This window comes from Eretmochelys imbricata, chromosome 9 (assembly GCF_965152235.1).
Source record: "Eretmochelys imbricata isolate rEreImb1 chromosome 9, rEreImb1.hap1, whole genome shotgun sequence".
Lineage (NCBI taxonomy): Eukaryota > Metazoa > Chordata > Testudines > Cheloniidae > Eretmochelys > Eretmochelys imbricata.
The window spans coordinates 53,546,870-53,561,735 of record NC_135580.1 but is presented as its reverse complement, the minus strand read 5'-3'; the positions used below and the strand labels follow the sequence as shown (position 1 = coordinate 53,561,735).

General features: G+C 47.8%; 1 protein-coding gene across 1 annotated transcript in view; it reads right to left on the bottom strand.

The window, feature by feature from the left end:
• SLCO2A1 (solute carrier organic anion transporter family member 2A1) overlaps positions 1-14,866 on the bottom strand; it is an 84,642-nt gene that overhangs the window by 48,320 nt on the left and 21,456 nt on the right. The window contains exon 2 of the mRNA XM_077826862.1: positions 9,710-9,847. Coding sequence (XP_077682988.1) covers positions 9,710-9,847 — 138 coding nt within the window. The remainder of the gene's footprint in view (positions 1-9,709; positions 9,848-14,866) is intronic.

The window sequence follows — 14,866 nt, the reverse complement described above, 5'->3', positions numbered from 1 at the left end:
AAAGGAACAGAAAAATAATTTAATCTTGGGCAAGCGGTGGGATAAAATTCGGAGGGAAGAAACCAAGTCAGCTTGCCTGTGAAAGCACAGAAGTCTTGACCCTGAAAGGTCTTTGAATGGCCACTTTTTGTTCTTAGTACCCTTCCCTGGTGTTAAGTAGAAGGGGTATTGCACCTTCCCTCTCCCCGTCCCCCAGCTCCTGAAAAGTTTTGGGGGAGGGAGATTGGGAATAGGGCAAAGTTTGCAGGCTGTTCTACAGGGGCTGCAGAGGGAATCTAGCCTTGAAACTCAAGCAGATGCCTCAACATGTCCTTCATAATCCGCAGCATCTCATCCTGTGGGGCACACTTTTTATGCTCCTGGGATGTTCTCCTGCTCTCCACGTCCAGTTTTTCAGACAATGAAATCCTCCAGGCTCTGAGCTCCGTGTCAGCTGTCCCAGAGGCGTTATTATCTCGCTGAACATGTCATTACACATTCTCTTTTTCTGTTTTCTAATCTGCGAAAGCCTCTCTGCCAGTGTGGAGGATGCGCTGAAAGCCAAGCTTTCCACTGTAAGGCAAGCAAAGCACAAGGCAACCATTGTCAGTGCATACCCGGGGTCTGGTACAAGGTTGCTATTTAAAAATCCCTCCTTTTATTACACTCAAGTGCAAGCCAGAACATACTCAGAATCTCTAGCTAGTCAATGGACCAGTTTGCTGTTCCAGCCATGGTGAGTATGGCCCAGCAGGATGAATGATGGGCCTTGTGCTGCACCTTTGTGGGAAACTTGCATCAGGAGCACAGGTGGACAATGCCCCTTCCCCTTTGCAACATAGACATTGCTTTGAGACCAGAGACCAGCCTTAAGCCTCCCAAATTGCTACCTGTCTGAGGCGATACCGGGGAGGGGGATGGCCATGAGAGAACACAGAAAGCCCACTCCCCCTTCCCTTAACACTGCTGGTAGCGGTTGCCCTGGGTTTGCAGATTCTGAGGTCAACACCGATCCCTGCCCCAAACCACAGGCATGTTAGGGACACCATGGCTGAGGGACGTGGAAATCACCATGGGCAGGGAATCACATGCTTTATTGTTTGTGGTATGAGCACTTGTAAGGAAAACTTCCACTGTCTCCTCTACGTGACCCTATGTGATATCAGTCTCCTGAGGATAACAGAGGCAGCAAGGGAGCAGATTTGCAAGCACCTGGGTTCAGACCTGGTCCTTATGCTGCTATGCTGTGTTCCACAATGGTACCAGCAGGTTAATACTAGAGTGGTGTGGGAAAGTGTCCTACCGTGGTGGAAGAAATAAGGCAGCCTTTCCCAGAAACCTGCTGCAAAGGATTACAGAGTACTTCCACGAAAGTTTCCTGGGGATCTCCATAGAGGATTCCTGGGCCACCCCTGTGCACATAAACAGTCTTTTCCAGGGGGGCACCTTCTGCATAGCTGGAGTGGCCACTGGGAAGCAAATTCCCACTGCACCTAATTTTTTCTTCAGATTAAACATAAAATATAAAAACATGCAACCCCTACAGTTTGATTGGAATTGCATACTCACCAAAGGTTCCTTCCCTGGCATCACACTTGGCCACCATGCTGTCCTGCGACTGGCTGAACTGCTCCGGCATTAAAAATAGCTCTTGGCTCTCAGGGAGAATGGTCCCTCACTCGCCTGTCTCCCATTCTCCTCCTCCTCATCCAGAATGTCCTCCTTGTTGTTGTCTGAGGTGGCCCAGGACTCAGACTCCCGGGAGGTATCCAAACTGGGTTTGGGGGGTAGTGATGGGGTCGCTGCCAAGAATCACATGCAGCTTATTGTAGAAGTAGCATGTCTGTAGTGCAGAACCAGAATGACTGTTCGCTTCCCTTGTCTTCTAGTATGCCTCCCTTGTCTTCTGGTATGCCTCCCTTGTCTTCTGGTTCTTTGATTTTCATGCAAAACTACTGTACGTCCCTGCTGTAGCCCTTCTCCCACATGCCCTGCACGATCTTTCCATAGATGTCTACATTTCTTCAGCTGTATCGGAGCCATGTCTGCACAAACTCTTCTCCCCACAGACCATTAAGGTCCACCACCTCCTGTGTACTGAAGGCTGGAGTGCCATGATCAGCCCAGCTGGGCTGGCAAACTCTCCGCGCTGATCAACAGGAAGTGGGAATTCAAAAGTTCCCAGGGCTTTAACAGTGGAAGGGCTGTTTCCTGTGTACCTGGCTGCTGTGCAGCAGAGCTGAAAACAATTTCTGGAGTGGTCACAGCAGAGCTTTGTGGAACACCTCCTGGCGGCCAATTCAATTGACTTATACAATGCTGCATCTACACTGCCTCTCTGTTGACCCATCAATATAGAATTAAGTGCTGTGCCTCTCACAGAGGAGGAGTAATTAAGTCGACATTACAGGCGAGTTAGGTTGGTGGAAGGGACCTGGTAGTGTAGACACATACATTTTTAGGTAGGCATAAGGCAGCTTCCATTGACCCAGGTTTGTAGTGTACACCAGGCCTTAATGCTTATGACTGATGGGAAAGAGAAAAGAAGAAGGGAAGTGGAGAGAGGGAAACAGAGGATGGCCTCAAGAAAGAGTGAAAGTATGCAAGGAGAAAAAGAGACAATGGAACAAAAAGAAAGAGGGGAGAGAGACAGGCACATGGGGTGTCTGGAGTCCCTGCTCCCCAAAGGAACAGCCAGAAAACCAGGAAAGCAATGCTGGCCAGAAGCTGACCTTTTTTTGCCCAGGAGAATCATAGAATCATAGGGTTAGGAGGGACCACCAAGGTCATTTAGTCTAAATCCCTGCCGAGATGCAGGATTTGTTGTATCTAAACCGTCCAAGAGAGATGATTTGCATGCTATGCCTCTGTTAATGCAACCTAAAGTGCCATTTGCTTTATTTATTTTTTTTTTTTGCAACAGCATCACATTGCTGTCTTACGTTGAGGTTGTGATCCACCACAACTCCCAGATCCTTCTCAGCAGTGCTCAGTTCCCCCATTCTGTATTTGTGCATTTGTTTTTTCTTCCCTAAGTGTAGCATTTTACATCTGTCTTTGCTGAATTTCATTTTGTTGTCTATAGCCCAGTTCTCCAGTTTATCAAGATTCCAAATTATTGGCAACCCCTCTAGCTTTGTGTCATCTGCAAACTTGATCAGTATGCTCTGTATACCTACATCCAAGTCATTAATTAATATGTTAAACAACACCGGACCCAGAACAGATCCCTGTGGAACCCCACTTGAGATCTCCCTCCAATCTGATATCATTCCGCTAACAGTTACTCTTGCTTTGTGGTTGTTGAATGTGTTTGTGTGAGGGCCCAGAGAAGGCCAGATAATGATCTAACTAGACTGGGCTTCACTCCTTTCTGGGAATCACTAGCCTGTTTTAAATATCCCCTTTGGGGTAAATTGTGCATTATTACTGTTTTTTAAAGGACAATGTTATTGCTCATGTGTAGGGCCCTACCAAATTCACAGCCGTGAAAAATGAATCACGGACCATGAAATCAGAGCTCCCCTGGGAAATCTAGCTATTGGAGGAGAGGACGAGGGATGGGGATGGAGGTGGGGGTGGGGCAGAGCGCCTCAGCTGGGCGGCTCCTACTATGCATTGGGCTCTAGCTGCTAGTGTCAGCTGGGCTGGGGAGGGATGGGACTTCCTCTTTTCCTGTATGACTGTTCTTGGGGGGAGATCAGACCACTTCCAGGTACCTCCCCTGGGTGCAGGAAGCTTCAGCTGGCTCTGAAGCCAGGACAGCCAGGAGAGGTACCTGGAGATGGGTCTGACCTCCCACCCCACACCCTCCCGGCCAAGAGCAGCTGTGCAGGGGAAGAGGAAGTCCTCCTGTCCCTCCCAGCCTGGCTAGGACCAGCAGCTAGGAGTCCCTGGCTGGGGTGCTTCCAGCAGCACAGGGAGATCAGACCCACCTCCGGGAACCTCCCTTGGCTGCAGGAAGCTCCGCGGCTGCTGCCTTCAGAGCCCAGCTCTGCAGGCAGCACTGAAGTGAGAGTGGCAATCCCACCACCTCCCTACAACAGCTTTGTGACCCCTCATGACCCTGCTTTGGGTTGGGATCTCCACCATTACCACACTGTGAAATTTCAGGTGTAAACATCTGAAAATGTGAAACTGACTAATTTTAAAACCATATGACTGTGAAATTGACAAAAATGACCATGACTTTGGTAGGGACCTATTCATGTGCTAAAGCTCAGCAGGTTTCCTTTAAACACCAAAGTGGATCATCTGAATTCCAGACTTTGCTTCTTGTTGTCTGGGTTGTCATGGATTGGGGCAGGCTTTGCCAGAAGAAAGGGTTCCACTCAGCTTCCAGCAAGTTAACACCTGTTACTGTTGGATGATTTAGGGTTCTTCCTATCCTCGGCTGGTGTAAACCATCCTCGCTCTATTGACATCAGCGGGGCTATGCTGATTCACACCAGGTGAAAATCTGGCCCTAGATAGCTTTCAACATGCACACAAAAATATGCTTCATAACAATCCCCTCATAACAATCCCCTTAAAGGATTTGAATATACGACTAACACAGTGGTTCTCAAACTATTGTACTGGTGACCCCTTTCACCTAACAAGCTTCTGAGTGCAATCCCCTTTATAAATTAAAAACACTTGTTTATATATTTAACACCATTATAAACGCTGGAGGCAAAGCGGGGTTTGGGGTGGAGGCTGACAGCTCATGACCCCCATGTAATAACCTCGTGACCCCCTGAGGGGTCCTGACCCCCAGTTTGAGAACCCCTGGACTAACACAACTAAATCCCCACATGATGCTTTGGAAATGTACCTTTTGGGAGCTGGCATAAACTATCAACCTTCCTCCCCCGCCCCCCACAATAGAGTGATAAAGTCACACTGCATCACCACCTCCTTTCCCATTTGTTCCTGGTAGAGATAGGTTCTGGCTCTGGCATCTGAAGCTCTGTAATGTGAGGTGATGTTTGGATCTAGGTGTTCAGTTTGAAGCCATTTCCCTAGTACAGCTGTAGAGATCGCAAAACAATTCTACAGAGCGTACAATTCATAGCCAGAATGGGTGAGTTGCATAAAGTTATAATTACATGGGTTTTGTCAGTTGGAACAAACTTAACATTATTAAATTAGTTAATTATGTCTAAATATCCTTTTTTATATATTTGTGTGGTCTGACTCGTTTGTCTCTTGTGATTGTTGAAATTTCTTTAATAGTAAATGAGAAAACTTTATAATCCCAGAAAGACAGGCGGGGAGCTCACATAAAAATATTATAAAGTGCTGAAACAAAGACAACTCTGTTGTTTGAAAATCGATGGTCTCTGAACAGGATGACAGAGACTGTTATTTCACCCCCTACAAGTTATTGCTGTAATGGAACGTCCCACATGTTATCTGCCTTGCTCTGAAGATGAAGGGTCTAAGCACAGGGCAATATCTTTTATGGATGAGAAGTCCTGGGGAAATTGGTGTGTCCCAGCTGTGAGTGTTAGGACATGGTTCAGGGCTTTGCCAGAACATTTCAGGGGGACTGACATTATAATCACTTAAAGCTGGTTATTTCGCCCATTCAAATTGGAACTTCGGTATCTGTTTCACCACATTTTAGGTCTAAGCCAAAGCCCAAAGTCAACGGAAAGAGTCCCACTCACTTCAACAGACTTTGGATGTGGACTTTTATCTAGAATGGTTTGGAGCACAGGAAATGCACTTTCCAGGAGAATGACCACCCTGCATTGCTAGGGTGCACATTGTAAACCCATATGGATGTGGATGATGGGTATAATTTGTGACACTAAAAGCTTAGGGTGGGATTTTCAAAGATGATCAGCGTTAGCCTAATTCCGCTGCCCTTGAAGTCAGTGGTAAAACTCTCATTGACTTAACGGGAGCAGAATCAGGCCAGTGCTGAGTGCTTCTGAATATCTGTAAGGCTAGAATTTTCAAAGAGGGACTAGGAGAGTTGGGCAACAGGAGATGGGCAACTAACTTTCTTAGACTTCTTTGAAAATCCCACCCTAAATCCATAATTTGTCAGTTGAGCACCCTACGTAGATACAGCAAGTACCATTCCAAGTAAGCGGAGCGCCAGCATTTGTCCCAGAAAGTGCTGAGAATACGAATGTGAATGAAATATATTAGACTTTCACAGGAACCAGATAAGCTGTATTTGTTTATTTCACAAAATACACCCAATTACGCATTCTGGGGTGCATGTGTATTTGACCATTGGTTACACAGCAAGAGAAAAAAATAATTCCTCAAAATTGAGCAATCGCTAACTTTCACTCCCCACACAAGAACCTGGGAAAAGAAATGGGCATCATGCCCTAAAGGACAAACATGGACTTAGTCAGACCAGTGCAGGAAGTAAATTCCAGAGATTAAGATTTTCCAATAAGAACATTTAGAACCCAGACAATTACATCTAGGGCTGCTAGCTGGTGTACCCTAGTGACCTCAGAACCAGAGAACTTTCCAGTGAAATGCAATAATCTAACCTAGAAGTCACTGAGGCAGAGATCACAGTGGTGACATCCGGATCTGAGAGAAAAAGCTCACAAAAATCTGGCCTGGCATAAGTGAGAAAAAGGGGTTTGAGGGCACCAATGGCACCAGTGATTCCAGGAGGAAACAGGGATCCAAAAGCACTTCTGTGAACTGCTTTGGAACAGAGAGAAGAGACCCCCCTCACTGATGCAGATGGAACCACACCTCCACTCCACTTATTACTTATCCTCAAGATCCTTACCCAACCCATTCTGGGACAGATTTTCAGAAGGGCTCAACACACAACATGCTGAACTCTCTTGAAAAATCTGAACATATGGAACCTATGCCTGTCCGGATTAAACATCCAAATCTTGCCCAGCAATTGGGTTAGACTGAAAATCCGTGTCATCCACAACCCATAAGAACAGGACAGAGCTGCATGACATCACAACATAGAAGCGATACTATTACCCAAGTCATTTCAGTACCTTCCTCAGCAGCTCCACATATACATTGAACAGGAGGGTTTTATAGGACCTTGTGTAAGCTAAATATCCCATACAAGACATCTAGCAATCACTCCAAACCAATCTCTAGGTGGAGAGCGGGAGACAGATGGCCAGACTGCTAGAGATACGGCATATTTATGTGAGCGGCGGCCTAATCACCCATATGTGAAGGAAGCTGGCAAGCTGCCTTCCCACAGGGAAGTGATAACAATCTTAATGGGCCAAATTAAATTTATAGAGAATGAATGAATGCACTAGAAGGAAAAAGGAAATAAAATGTTTAGGATGAAAGAAGGAAAGAGAAGTATTTATCTGGGTATCTGACCAGTGCTATCTAACTAGCTACTGTCTAAGGCACTTCTACACCACCTCTCACCATGCCTAGCTAACTGTTGGCCTCTGTATACCACTGTGCACTGATTACGTGCCAGGACCTGCGTTGCAATGTTACTTGAGTTTCTCCAATTGGAGCTTCCCATTTCAGGAGCCGTACGTGTAATAAGGAACAGCCTTGATGGAATTCTTGGAGAGAACGTGCTGTGCACGTGCAGCAGCCACCTTGTTAATTAAACACCTCTGAGGTTTTACATTTTTCCTTTCCAGACTTGATTCTGCCCCATGCCAAAGACCAACCACCTGCCAAATTTTAGGTTTAAATCACAGCTGTTCCTGAGTCATGAGTAGCTGAGTTATAACTTGAAAACAGCCAAATTGAGGCCAGCCCAGCAATATAGTGCTACCACTACCCAAAACCATGCAGGGAATGCAAGTTCAAAGTCAGTCCTTTGCTTCAGGGCCAGCAGGGGCTGGGAGCACTGGGGAGCGTACTCCATTCTTGGGGCTGTTGATGGCTGTCTCTCCTCTTAGCAATGGCCAGAAGGAGCTGAGAGTGTTTGGTGAACAGAGGCACTGATTCACATTAACACTGCTGCATGAGTGGAAGGGGACCGTTTACATGTTCCCTGTTCAGGGGCTGCAGGGTCTAGTGCATCACGAGTGCAGAGCTCAAGACTGCCCGTAGTCCTGATTCAGCGGGGTGTTTCAGTATATGCCTAACTTTAAGTGCCTTGCTGAGTCAGGGTCTTAAGTTGTGCCCCTGTTTCAATGTCCCTGTTGCAGGAGCATGGAATTGCCGGGGCTCAGGTTTGCCCCAGAGATGCCCCCCGCTCCCCTTGCTCACACTTGGAGCCCTCCTTCCTCTAACCTGCCCCCACTCTGACACCGCTGAACCTTCCGCCCTCCCCAGAACTCTGCATGCATCTGCAGCTGCTGCAGAGATGACACAGAGCAAGCGGAACTGACTCTGTGCCTGGGCAGAGGGGCCTATGCATCTGTGGCATTCTCCAGGGGATTCATACCTGTCCTACAGCCCCTTTTGCACCAGTCTAGCTGGATCTATGGGCCCTCTTGGGCACCAGGAGTGCAGGGGAAAGAACAAAAAACCTACAATTCAGGGGCTACACCACAGTTGTAAGCCAGATCCCAGCCCAGAGTGAATAACGAAATCTGAGTTAGGAATGCCTGAAAACAGGGATTTCTCACGGAAAATGCTGACAGATCCCTAATTATGGTGGCACTACTCCAGCGCTGCTATAATAAAACCTACCAGCATTTGGTAATGCTCTATTTTAGTCCCAGGTGATGCAAAGGATTCAGTAATGTTTTAACAAATACCCATGAAACAAATTGGGGGTTGCACCTTCATGTAACAAGACATTACATATTGCTCCCAGCAGCACTTCTGAGGTCTTGGCATGACGTTCATTTCAGTTAAAACCATGGGAGTAGCCTGCCTCCACTGCAGATAGGCACCAAGATGTAGGTCAGGTTCTCTTCCCAGCAGTGATTAAAGCGGGAGAACCATGTTCTAGCTTTAGCTGTTTCTTTCTCCCCCTCACGTCTCCGCTAAGACTATCCCCTTAGGAGGATTAGAGTGTTCCAGGTCACAGTGGCCTCTAATGAAGAGTCCCACTAGCTGCCATCCTCTAAAGCTGTGTGCAAACTATACTTCTTTCCCTGAAATGGCCCCACCCCTCTGTAGCAAATGGTGGGAGCACCAGTGTAGACAGGGCTAAGGCCACCCCTGAAATTTGAAACTGTTATGCTTGTCAGAGTGTGACATGACGGGCAAAACACCAGCGCCCAACTGAGCCCACCTGAGCCCTGACTACAATGGCATTCCCACCATTGCTGTCACAGCTGGGTGTGGCAGCCACGGGGAATTTTAGGGACACGAATGTAGTGCAGATGAGGTCCCAATGTCCTGCTGCTGGCTGCTTCCCCTGCTGGCTCCCAGCTTTCCCACTGTGACCCTGAAATCCTGCAGCACCCCTGCTGGTGGGAGGGAGTACTGTAAGTGGTGCGGCAGAGACAGAGGTGGAGCACCAGGGCAGATGGCCCAGTTCCGGTAGGAAGCATCTGCCCTTTAAAAGTGAGAGGAGAGGTGAGGGTAAGAGGAGAGGGAAGAAAGGCTTGTCTGGAGCAGTACTCTACTCCCCAGACAACAATTCTAGTCCCACAGTCCCTTATACTCCTGCTCCTCCCAAATCTCTGTTTACCCCGACGGTGGGAGTCTCTGGCAGGCAGACCCAGCAATCAGCTCATCTGGCACTTGTAGGCTTTCTAAGGAAACACAGAGATAGGGCCCAGAGCTCCTTCAAAAAGAGAAATGCCTCCAACCTCACGTCTCCCAGCCAAGCCCATTCGCGTGCATCTCAGGCAATTACCTCATGCAGGCTGGAGATGAAGCCGGAAGAGAGACTGGAGAGCCCAAAGCGCTTCTCAATGGTGGTCAGGCTGCTCTTGAAGTTAGCACTGTAAAGAAGCTGGAATAACTGGAGAAGGCCATGGCAAATCACAAACACCTGTGAGCAAAACAACATAACATTACAGTTAGTAACTGAGCGACGCCCCTACGGAGCCAAGAGCCACACCCCATGCTGGCGTGTAACCAAGTCAACAGCCGACCGAGGAGACCAGGATGGAGCTCGGCTTCTGGATCCATTCGTCTTGCTTCTGGCTTGTTGGCACAGTGACATGAGGTCCATTCTCACGCTGGCCTGATTCCCCCAAAGGCAAGCATCCCCCTCTGCAGCACTCCCAGCTCACAGACTCAGAGACGAGCTATGGGCAGAGCTATGGCCAAGAACTATACGGGTTTCAGAGTAGCAGCCGTGTTAGTCTGTATTCGCAAAAAGAAAAGGAGTACTTGTGGCACCTTAGAGACTAACCAATTTATTTGAGCATGAGCTTTCGTAAGGTGCCACAAGAACTATACAGACCTCCTGCCTTGTGCAGGCTGAATGCTTTCAATGAGGGATTGTGGGAGGATGGTAAGAGCTGGTAAAGTGTGTCCTGAAACCTAGCTAAATATTCCTGTGCCGCCCAACAACTCCAGGAGAGTCACTCATCAGTTCTTTGCCATCTATAACAAGACAAAACTAAAGCTCCGTGTTATCTTCGTGGGTTTCCCTAGAGTTCTGTGTTCCCTGCTCCCTGCCGGCTAGCAGAATAGACCCTAGGCACACTGACTCCCTAGCTAAAGGGATCTGTCATCCTTCTTCCCTTGCGCCGATGCATCCAGAGCCCTACCCATGTCTCACCACCGCATGTCTGACATCTTTTGCTCCCCAATGGACCTCACAGCTGCAGAGGTGCTTTGAGGGAGTCACTGTGCTGGCTAACACCGAGGTTTCTAGGGTGCAGCTGAGGCCCAAAGCCAGCGAGACACGGCTGAGCAAAACTGGGGACACCATTACGGAGAAAGGAACTGCAGCAGGAGCAGCAGGCATGCCACAGCCAGAGGAAAGCGGTTCAGCACTGGCCTGCTGCAGGGTGACTTGTCGCAAAGCCCCTGTACTGCACTGGCACCCACTTGTGTAACCCTACGTACTGCCTCTCTCCCACACGCTTTTGTTTTCTTTGTAGCTGACTAGCTGAGCAACGAAATCGGAGCTGCTTGGATAGTGGCGGCATTGTACAATGGGTAGGGCTGGCCTGGGATCCTGGAAGCCTGTCTGCTGTTCCTAGCTTTGCCACTGACATGCTGTGTGCCCTTGGGCAAGTCTTTCCATGCCCATTTAAGCTGTAAAATCTGGGGCCAAGGACTGTGTCTTATTCTGTGGCTGTGCAGTGCTCAGCACAATGGGGCCCTGAGCTCTGCTGGTGGTGCTGAAATACTAATAATAGTGATTATGATTTTTAATAAAAAGTAAATTCAGAATTAGACTCAGGAACCTATACATTTTGTTTTGACCAGTTTAGGAGCTAGGAATCCCTCAGTCAGCATTTTGCCTAGTAAGTTTCACCCAAGTGTACTCTTCCATGGCAAGGCTGATGGGGGAGCCATTAGTGAAAAAGCCATAGCAGGGGCTAGATCAGGCTTGTGGTAAGTATGAGTGGCTCACTCCCTATGCGGAGGCTGCAGGATGGGAAGGCTTACTCCTTCATACGGTGGGTGATGTGGTACAAGCTGAAATGGAATCTTCCACTATTGTGAGTGTGAGAAATTCTGCTGTGGGTCCCCTTCCCAGGATATCTGTGTGCTAGAACAAGCTGGACTTTTAACTCTGCCGGGAATTCTGGACTTTAACACTCTATGCAAGCAGTTGCTGGGCAGTCATGGCCTGATAAATGGTTTACTGCCTCGACTGCAGCTGCTTTACAGACCTCCTGTGACTTTTGCAGCTAAACCTGCTTCCTTGCTGCACCACCAGAACCCTGGAGTAGGAAAACGCATGGCAGGGGACTCTGGTTCTTTAGTAGCAGGCTGGCTATAGATGCTTATGAAGATGGAAATGTCTCCTGAAAGGACTGCATGCATTATTCCTTCTTAATTAATTCATTAACATTTGTGCAGGGCATCGAACATGTAATTATGCAAGAGAAATGCTAAATATTATGACTCAGTAGTACTATGCATGTGTTCACTTTTATGGCTGCTGGGGATTAAGGATTATATACTGTAAAATATTTATAGTGTTTAATAACCCGGAATACATAGTTTTATTGCATTTTATCAGTTGCTGCAAACAACATATCCTTTTTTCCCTGCTGGGAAGTAATTGATTGAGTTTGGGAAGGAGTGTTGTCTAGTGGTTAGAAAAGGGGACAGGAAGTTGAGAATCCTGGGTTGTGTTCTTAACTCTGCACTGATTTATTATTTGTATTACACTGGTGCCCAGAGGCCAGGGTCCCATTGTCCTAGGTGCTGAACAAACGTCTAACAAAGAGACAGTCCCTGCCCTGCAGAGAGAGACTTATTGTGCTGTCCAAGCAAATAACTCAGTGCCAGATTCTCAACTCATGTATATCAGTGTAAAATGGAGTTGAAGATCTGGCCCATTATCATCAAGATGTGCCTCCATTTCAGTCATATATAAAACAGGTGAAACTATCCCCCATCTAAGAGGCCGGGTTATTGTTTGTAAAGAGCTTTAAGAACCACAGATGAAAGGGGTTGTATCCGTGCAAAGTATTATTACAACTTAAAGATCTTTATGGCATGACAAGAGAAGCAGAGAGCTGGGATCCCTAGGGCCACACTACCTATGGGGCCTGGCAGAGGAAACCAAATGTATGGGCTAGCGCAACAAATAGAGAGTTGGAGAGGGAATATGTAGGCTACTTGGGGTGGGGCAGGAATACGATCAAAAGAGCAAGGGTAAAATACAGCAAGGAAGTCATCCGCTTCCGGAGATGGAATAGGACACTCTCAAACCTCTTTGATCTATATTTAGCAAGCTCCGTTTTCCTTTATTTTCTTGGGAATGTGACTTGTCCAAACTGTGCCAATACTATCTAAAAATTTATTAAGGATAGGGAAAAGTCTTTTTATGTAAATTCTCAGGAAATCAAATATTTGCCGGACTCCGGAAGAATGCCCAGCAAAGATAAAGTTGGGAAGCCTGGATCTGCACACTGGGGATGAAAGGTATCACAGTGCTAACAAACTCCTCAAGTCTGTGGCTGGGATAATAATAAGGATTATTCTCTATTGGTATGGTGGTAGCGCCTGAGAGGCCAGACACAGCTCTGAGGGCGGATGGGAAAGACCATAGAATCATAGAACAGAATCATAGAATATCAGGGTTGGAAGGGACCACAAGAGGTCATCTAGTCCAACCCTCTGCTCAAAGCAGGACCAATCCCCAACTAAATCATACATGGAGATCTTATGCAATGTTAATGCAGCAGTGTCCTCTGGAAATGAAAATGAAGCATGTGAAAGGAAACTGGTGATTTTCCCCAAGCTGAGTCCAAACCAAAACCCTATATCCAATCTTTATGTCTCTGCCATGAGCTGCACCAAACCCCAGATCCAAACAGCATGGAATCTGAAGGTTTCATATCTGGATCAACACCTGAACTTTCCCAAATTTCTTGGGGTGAAATCCTGACCCCACTGAAGTCAAAAGGAGCTTTTTCCATTGATTTCAGTGGGGCCAGGATTTCTCCCTGGGTGTTCAGATTTGGTTTATTATTACAGAGGTAGGTTCAAGCTGTGAACTTGGATCTGAACCAGGATCCAGATCTGGGGTTTTGGTTCAGGCTCCTTCGCAAACTCAAGAGTAAGGTTGTAGGATAAGAGGAGACTCCATGGGGACATAGATATCTGGTAGAGTGGATACACTAGCATGATTGCAGGCAGAGAAATTGGAGCCAGAAGAAAGGGAGAAGTGAGGGAGGGGATGGGCTCAAGAGGACAAGTTGAGGGTCAGAGGCCAACAATAGAAAGGAGAGCTCCGAGTCAAGCCTGGGCCAAAGGTGGCTTCTTGTGGAGAGGAAGAATCTCATTGACAGATCATGTTCAACTAGTTTTTGAAAATCCAGCTGGATCCTGCTTAAGGAGGGCTAATTAGGAAGCATTAGAGGATGGGGGCTGGGAGCACCGAGGGTACAGAGCAGCTAGTGAGAGTCTATGGTGCAAAGGGCTAGGCAAGAGAAGCAAAGCTGTACACAAAGGAGAGGGCGGAGCTGAGAGGATGAATTTACATGGAAAGAGTCAGCAGGCTCCCAAGCCCTTCTCCAAAAGTGCTCAGCAGCATGGAAAAAAACAGGAAGGTCCAGAGCTCTGGGGAGAGCCAAAGGTGGGCAGTGGAAGGGCCGACAGAGCTGGGAGATGAAAGCCCAGGCTCAGAGAGAAGAAAGGTTGAAAGCAGAAACCTTGATGGCAGCAGAAGACAGCGAGGATGGGGAAGGAAACCAAAGGCTAGATGCAGCAGAGGAGTCCAAAATGGAGAGACTGGACATCACAATTGACAGGATAGGGGAGAGCAGCAGATACACTTGTTGAAGGAGAGCAAGTGGTGATGAGAGAAGGAATTCTCTGCCCTCGTGCCAATGATCCCCTTCATTAGGAGTCACTGGCTGGATGGCAGAAGGAACCCTCTTGAGGGGTGTTGACAGGAATTGAATCCGTCTGACTCTCCTTGGCCAGACCCCTGACAGGCTAAGGCAGGGTGACAGAGGGGGTGGGGAGAGGCGTGACAGTGGGGCCTGAGGCAGAGAGTGATGCAGGGAGGGACCGTGGGGAAGGAGTGCCAATGGGGCCAAAGGCAGACAGATGGAGGAGTGTAACCACTGCTAAGGCAGGGGAGTGCAAGCACTGGATAACACCTTTTCCCCCACTCCCCACTGAGTAGCAATGCAAAGTATGGGGGAAACTGAGGCACACACAGGATTCACAAATATATTATAGAAAATGCCCAGAGTCACAAGCTGTAGCTCAGCAGGCCATGGTTAGAGCGGGATGGGGGCAGCATGCTCTGGTGGCTAGGGCTGTAGCTCAGCAGGCCAAGGGTCCATTTATGACTCTGCCACTGACCTACTTGGGTACGTCCCTCCCCCTCTGGTTAGACTGGAAGCTCTTTGGGGCTGGGGCT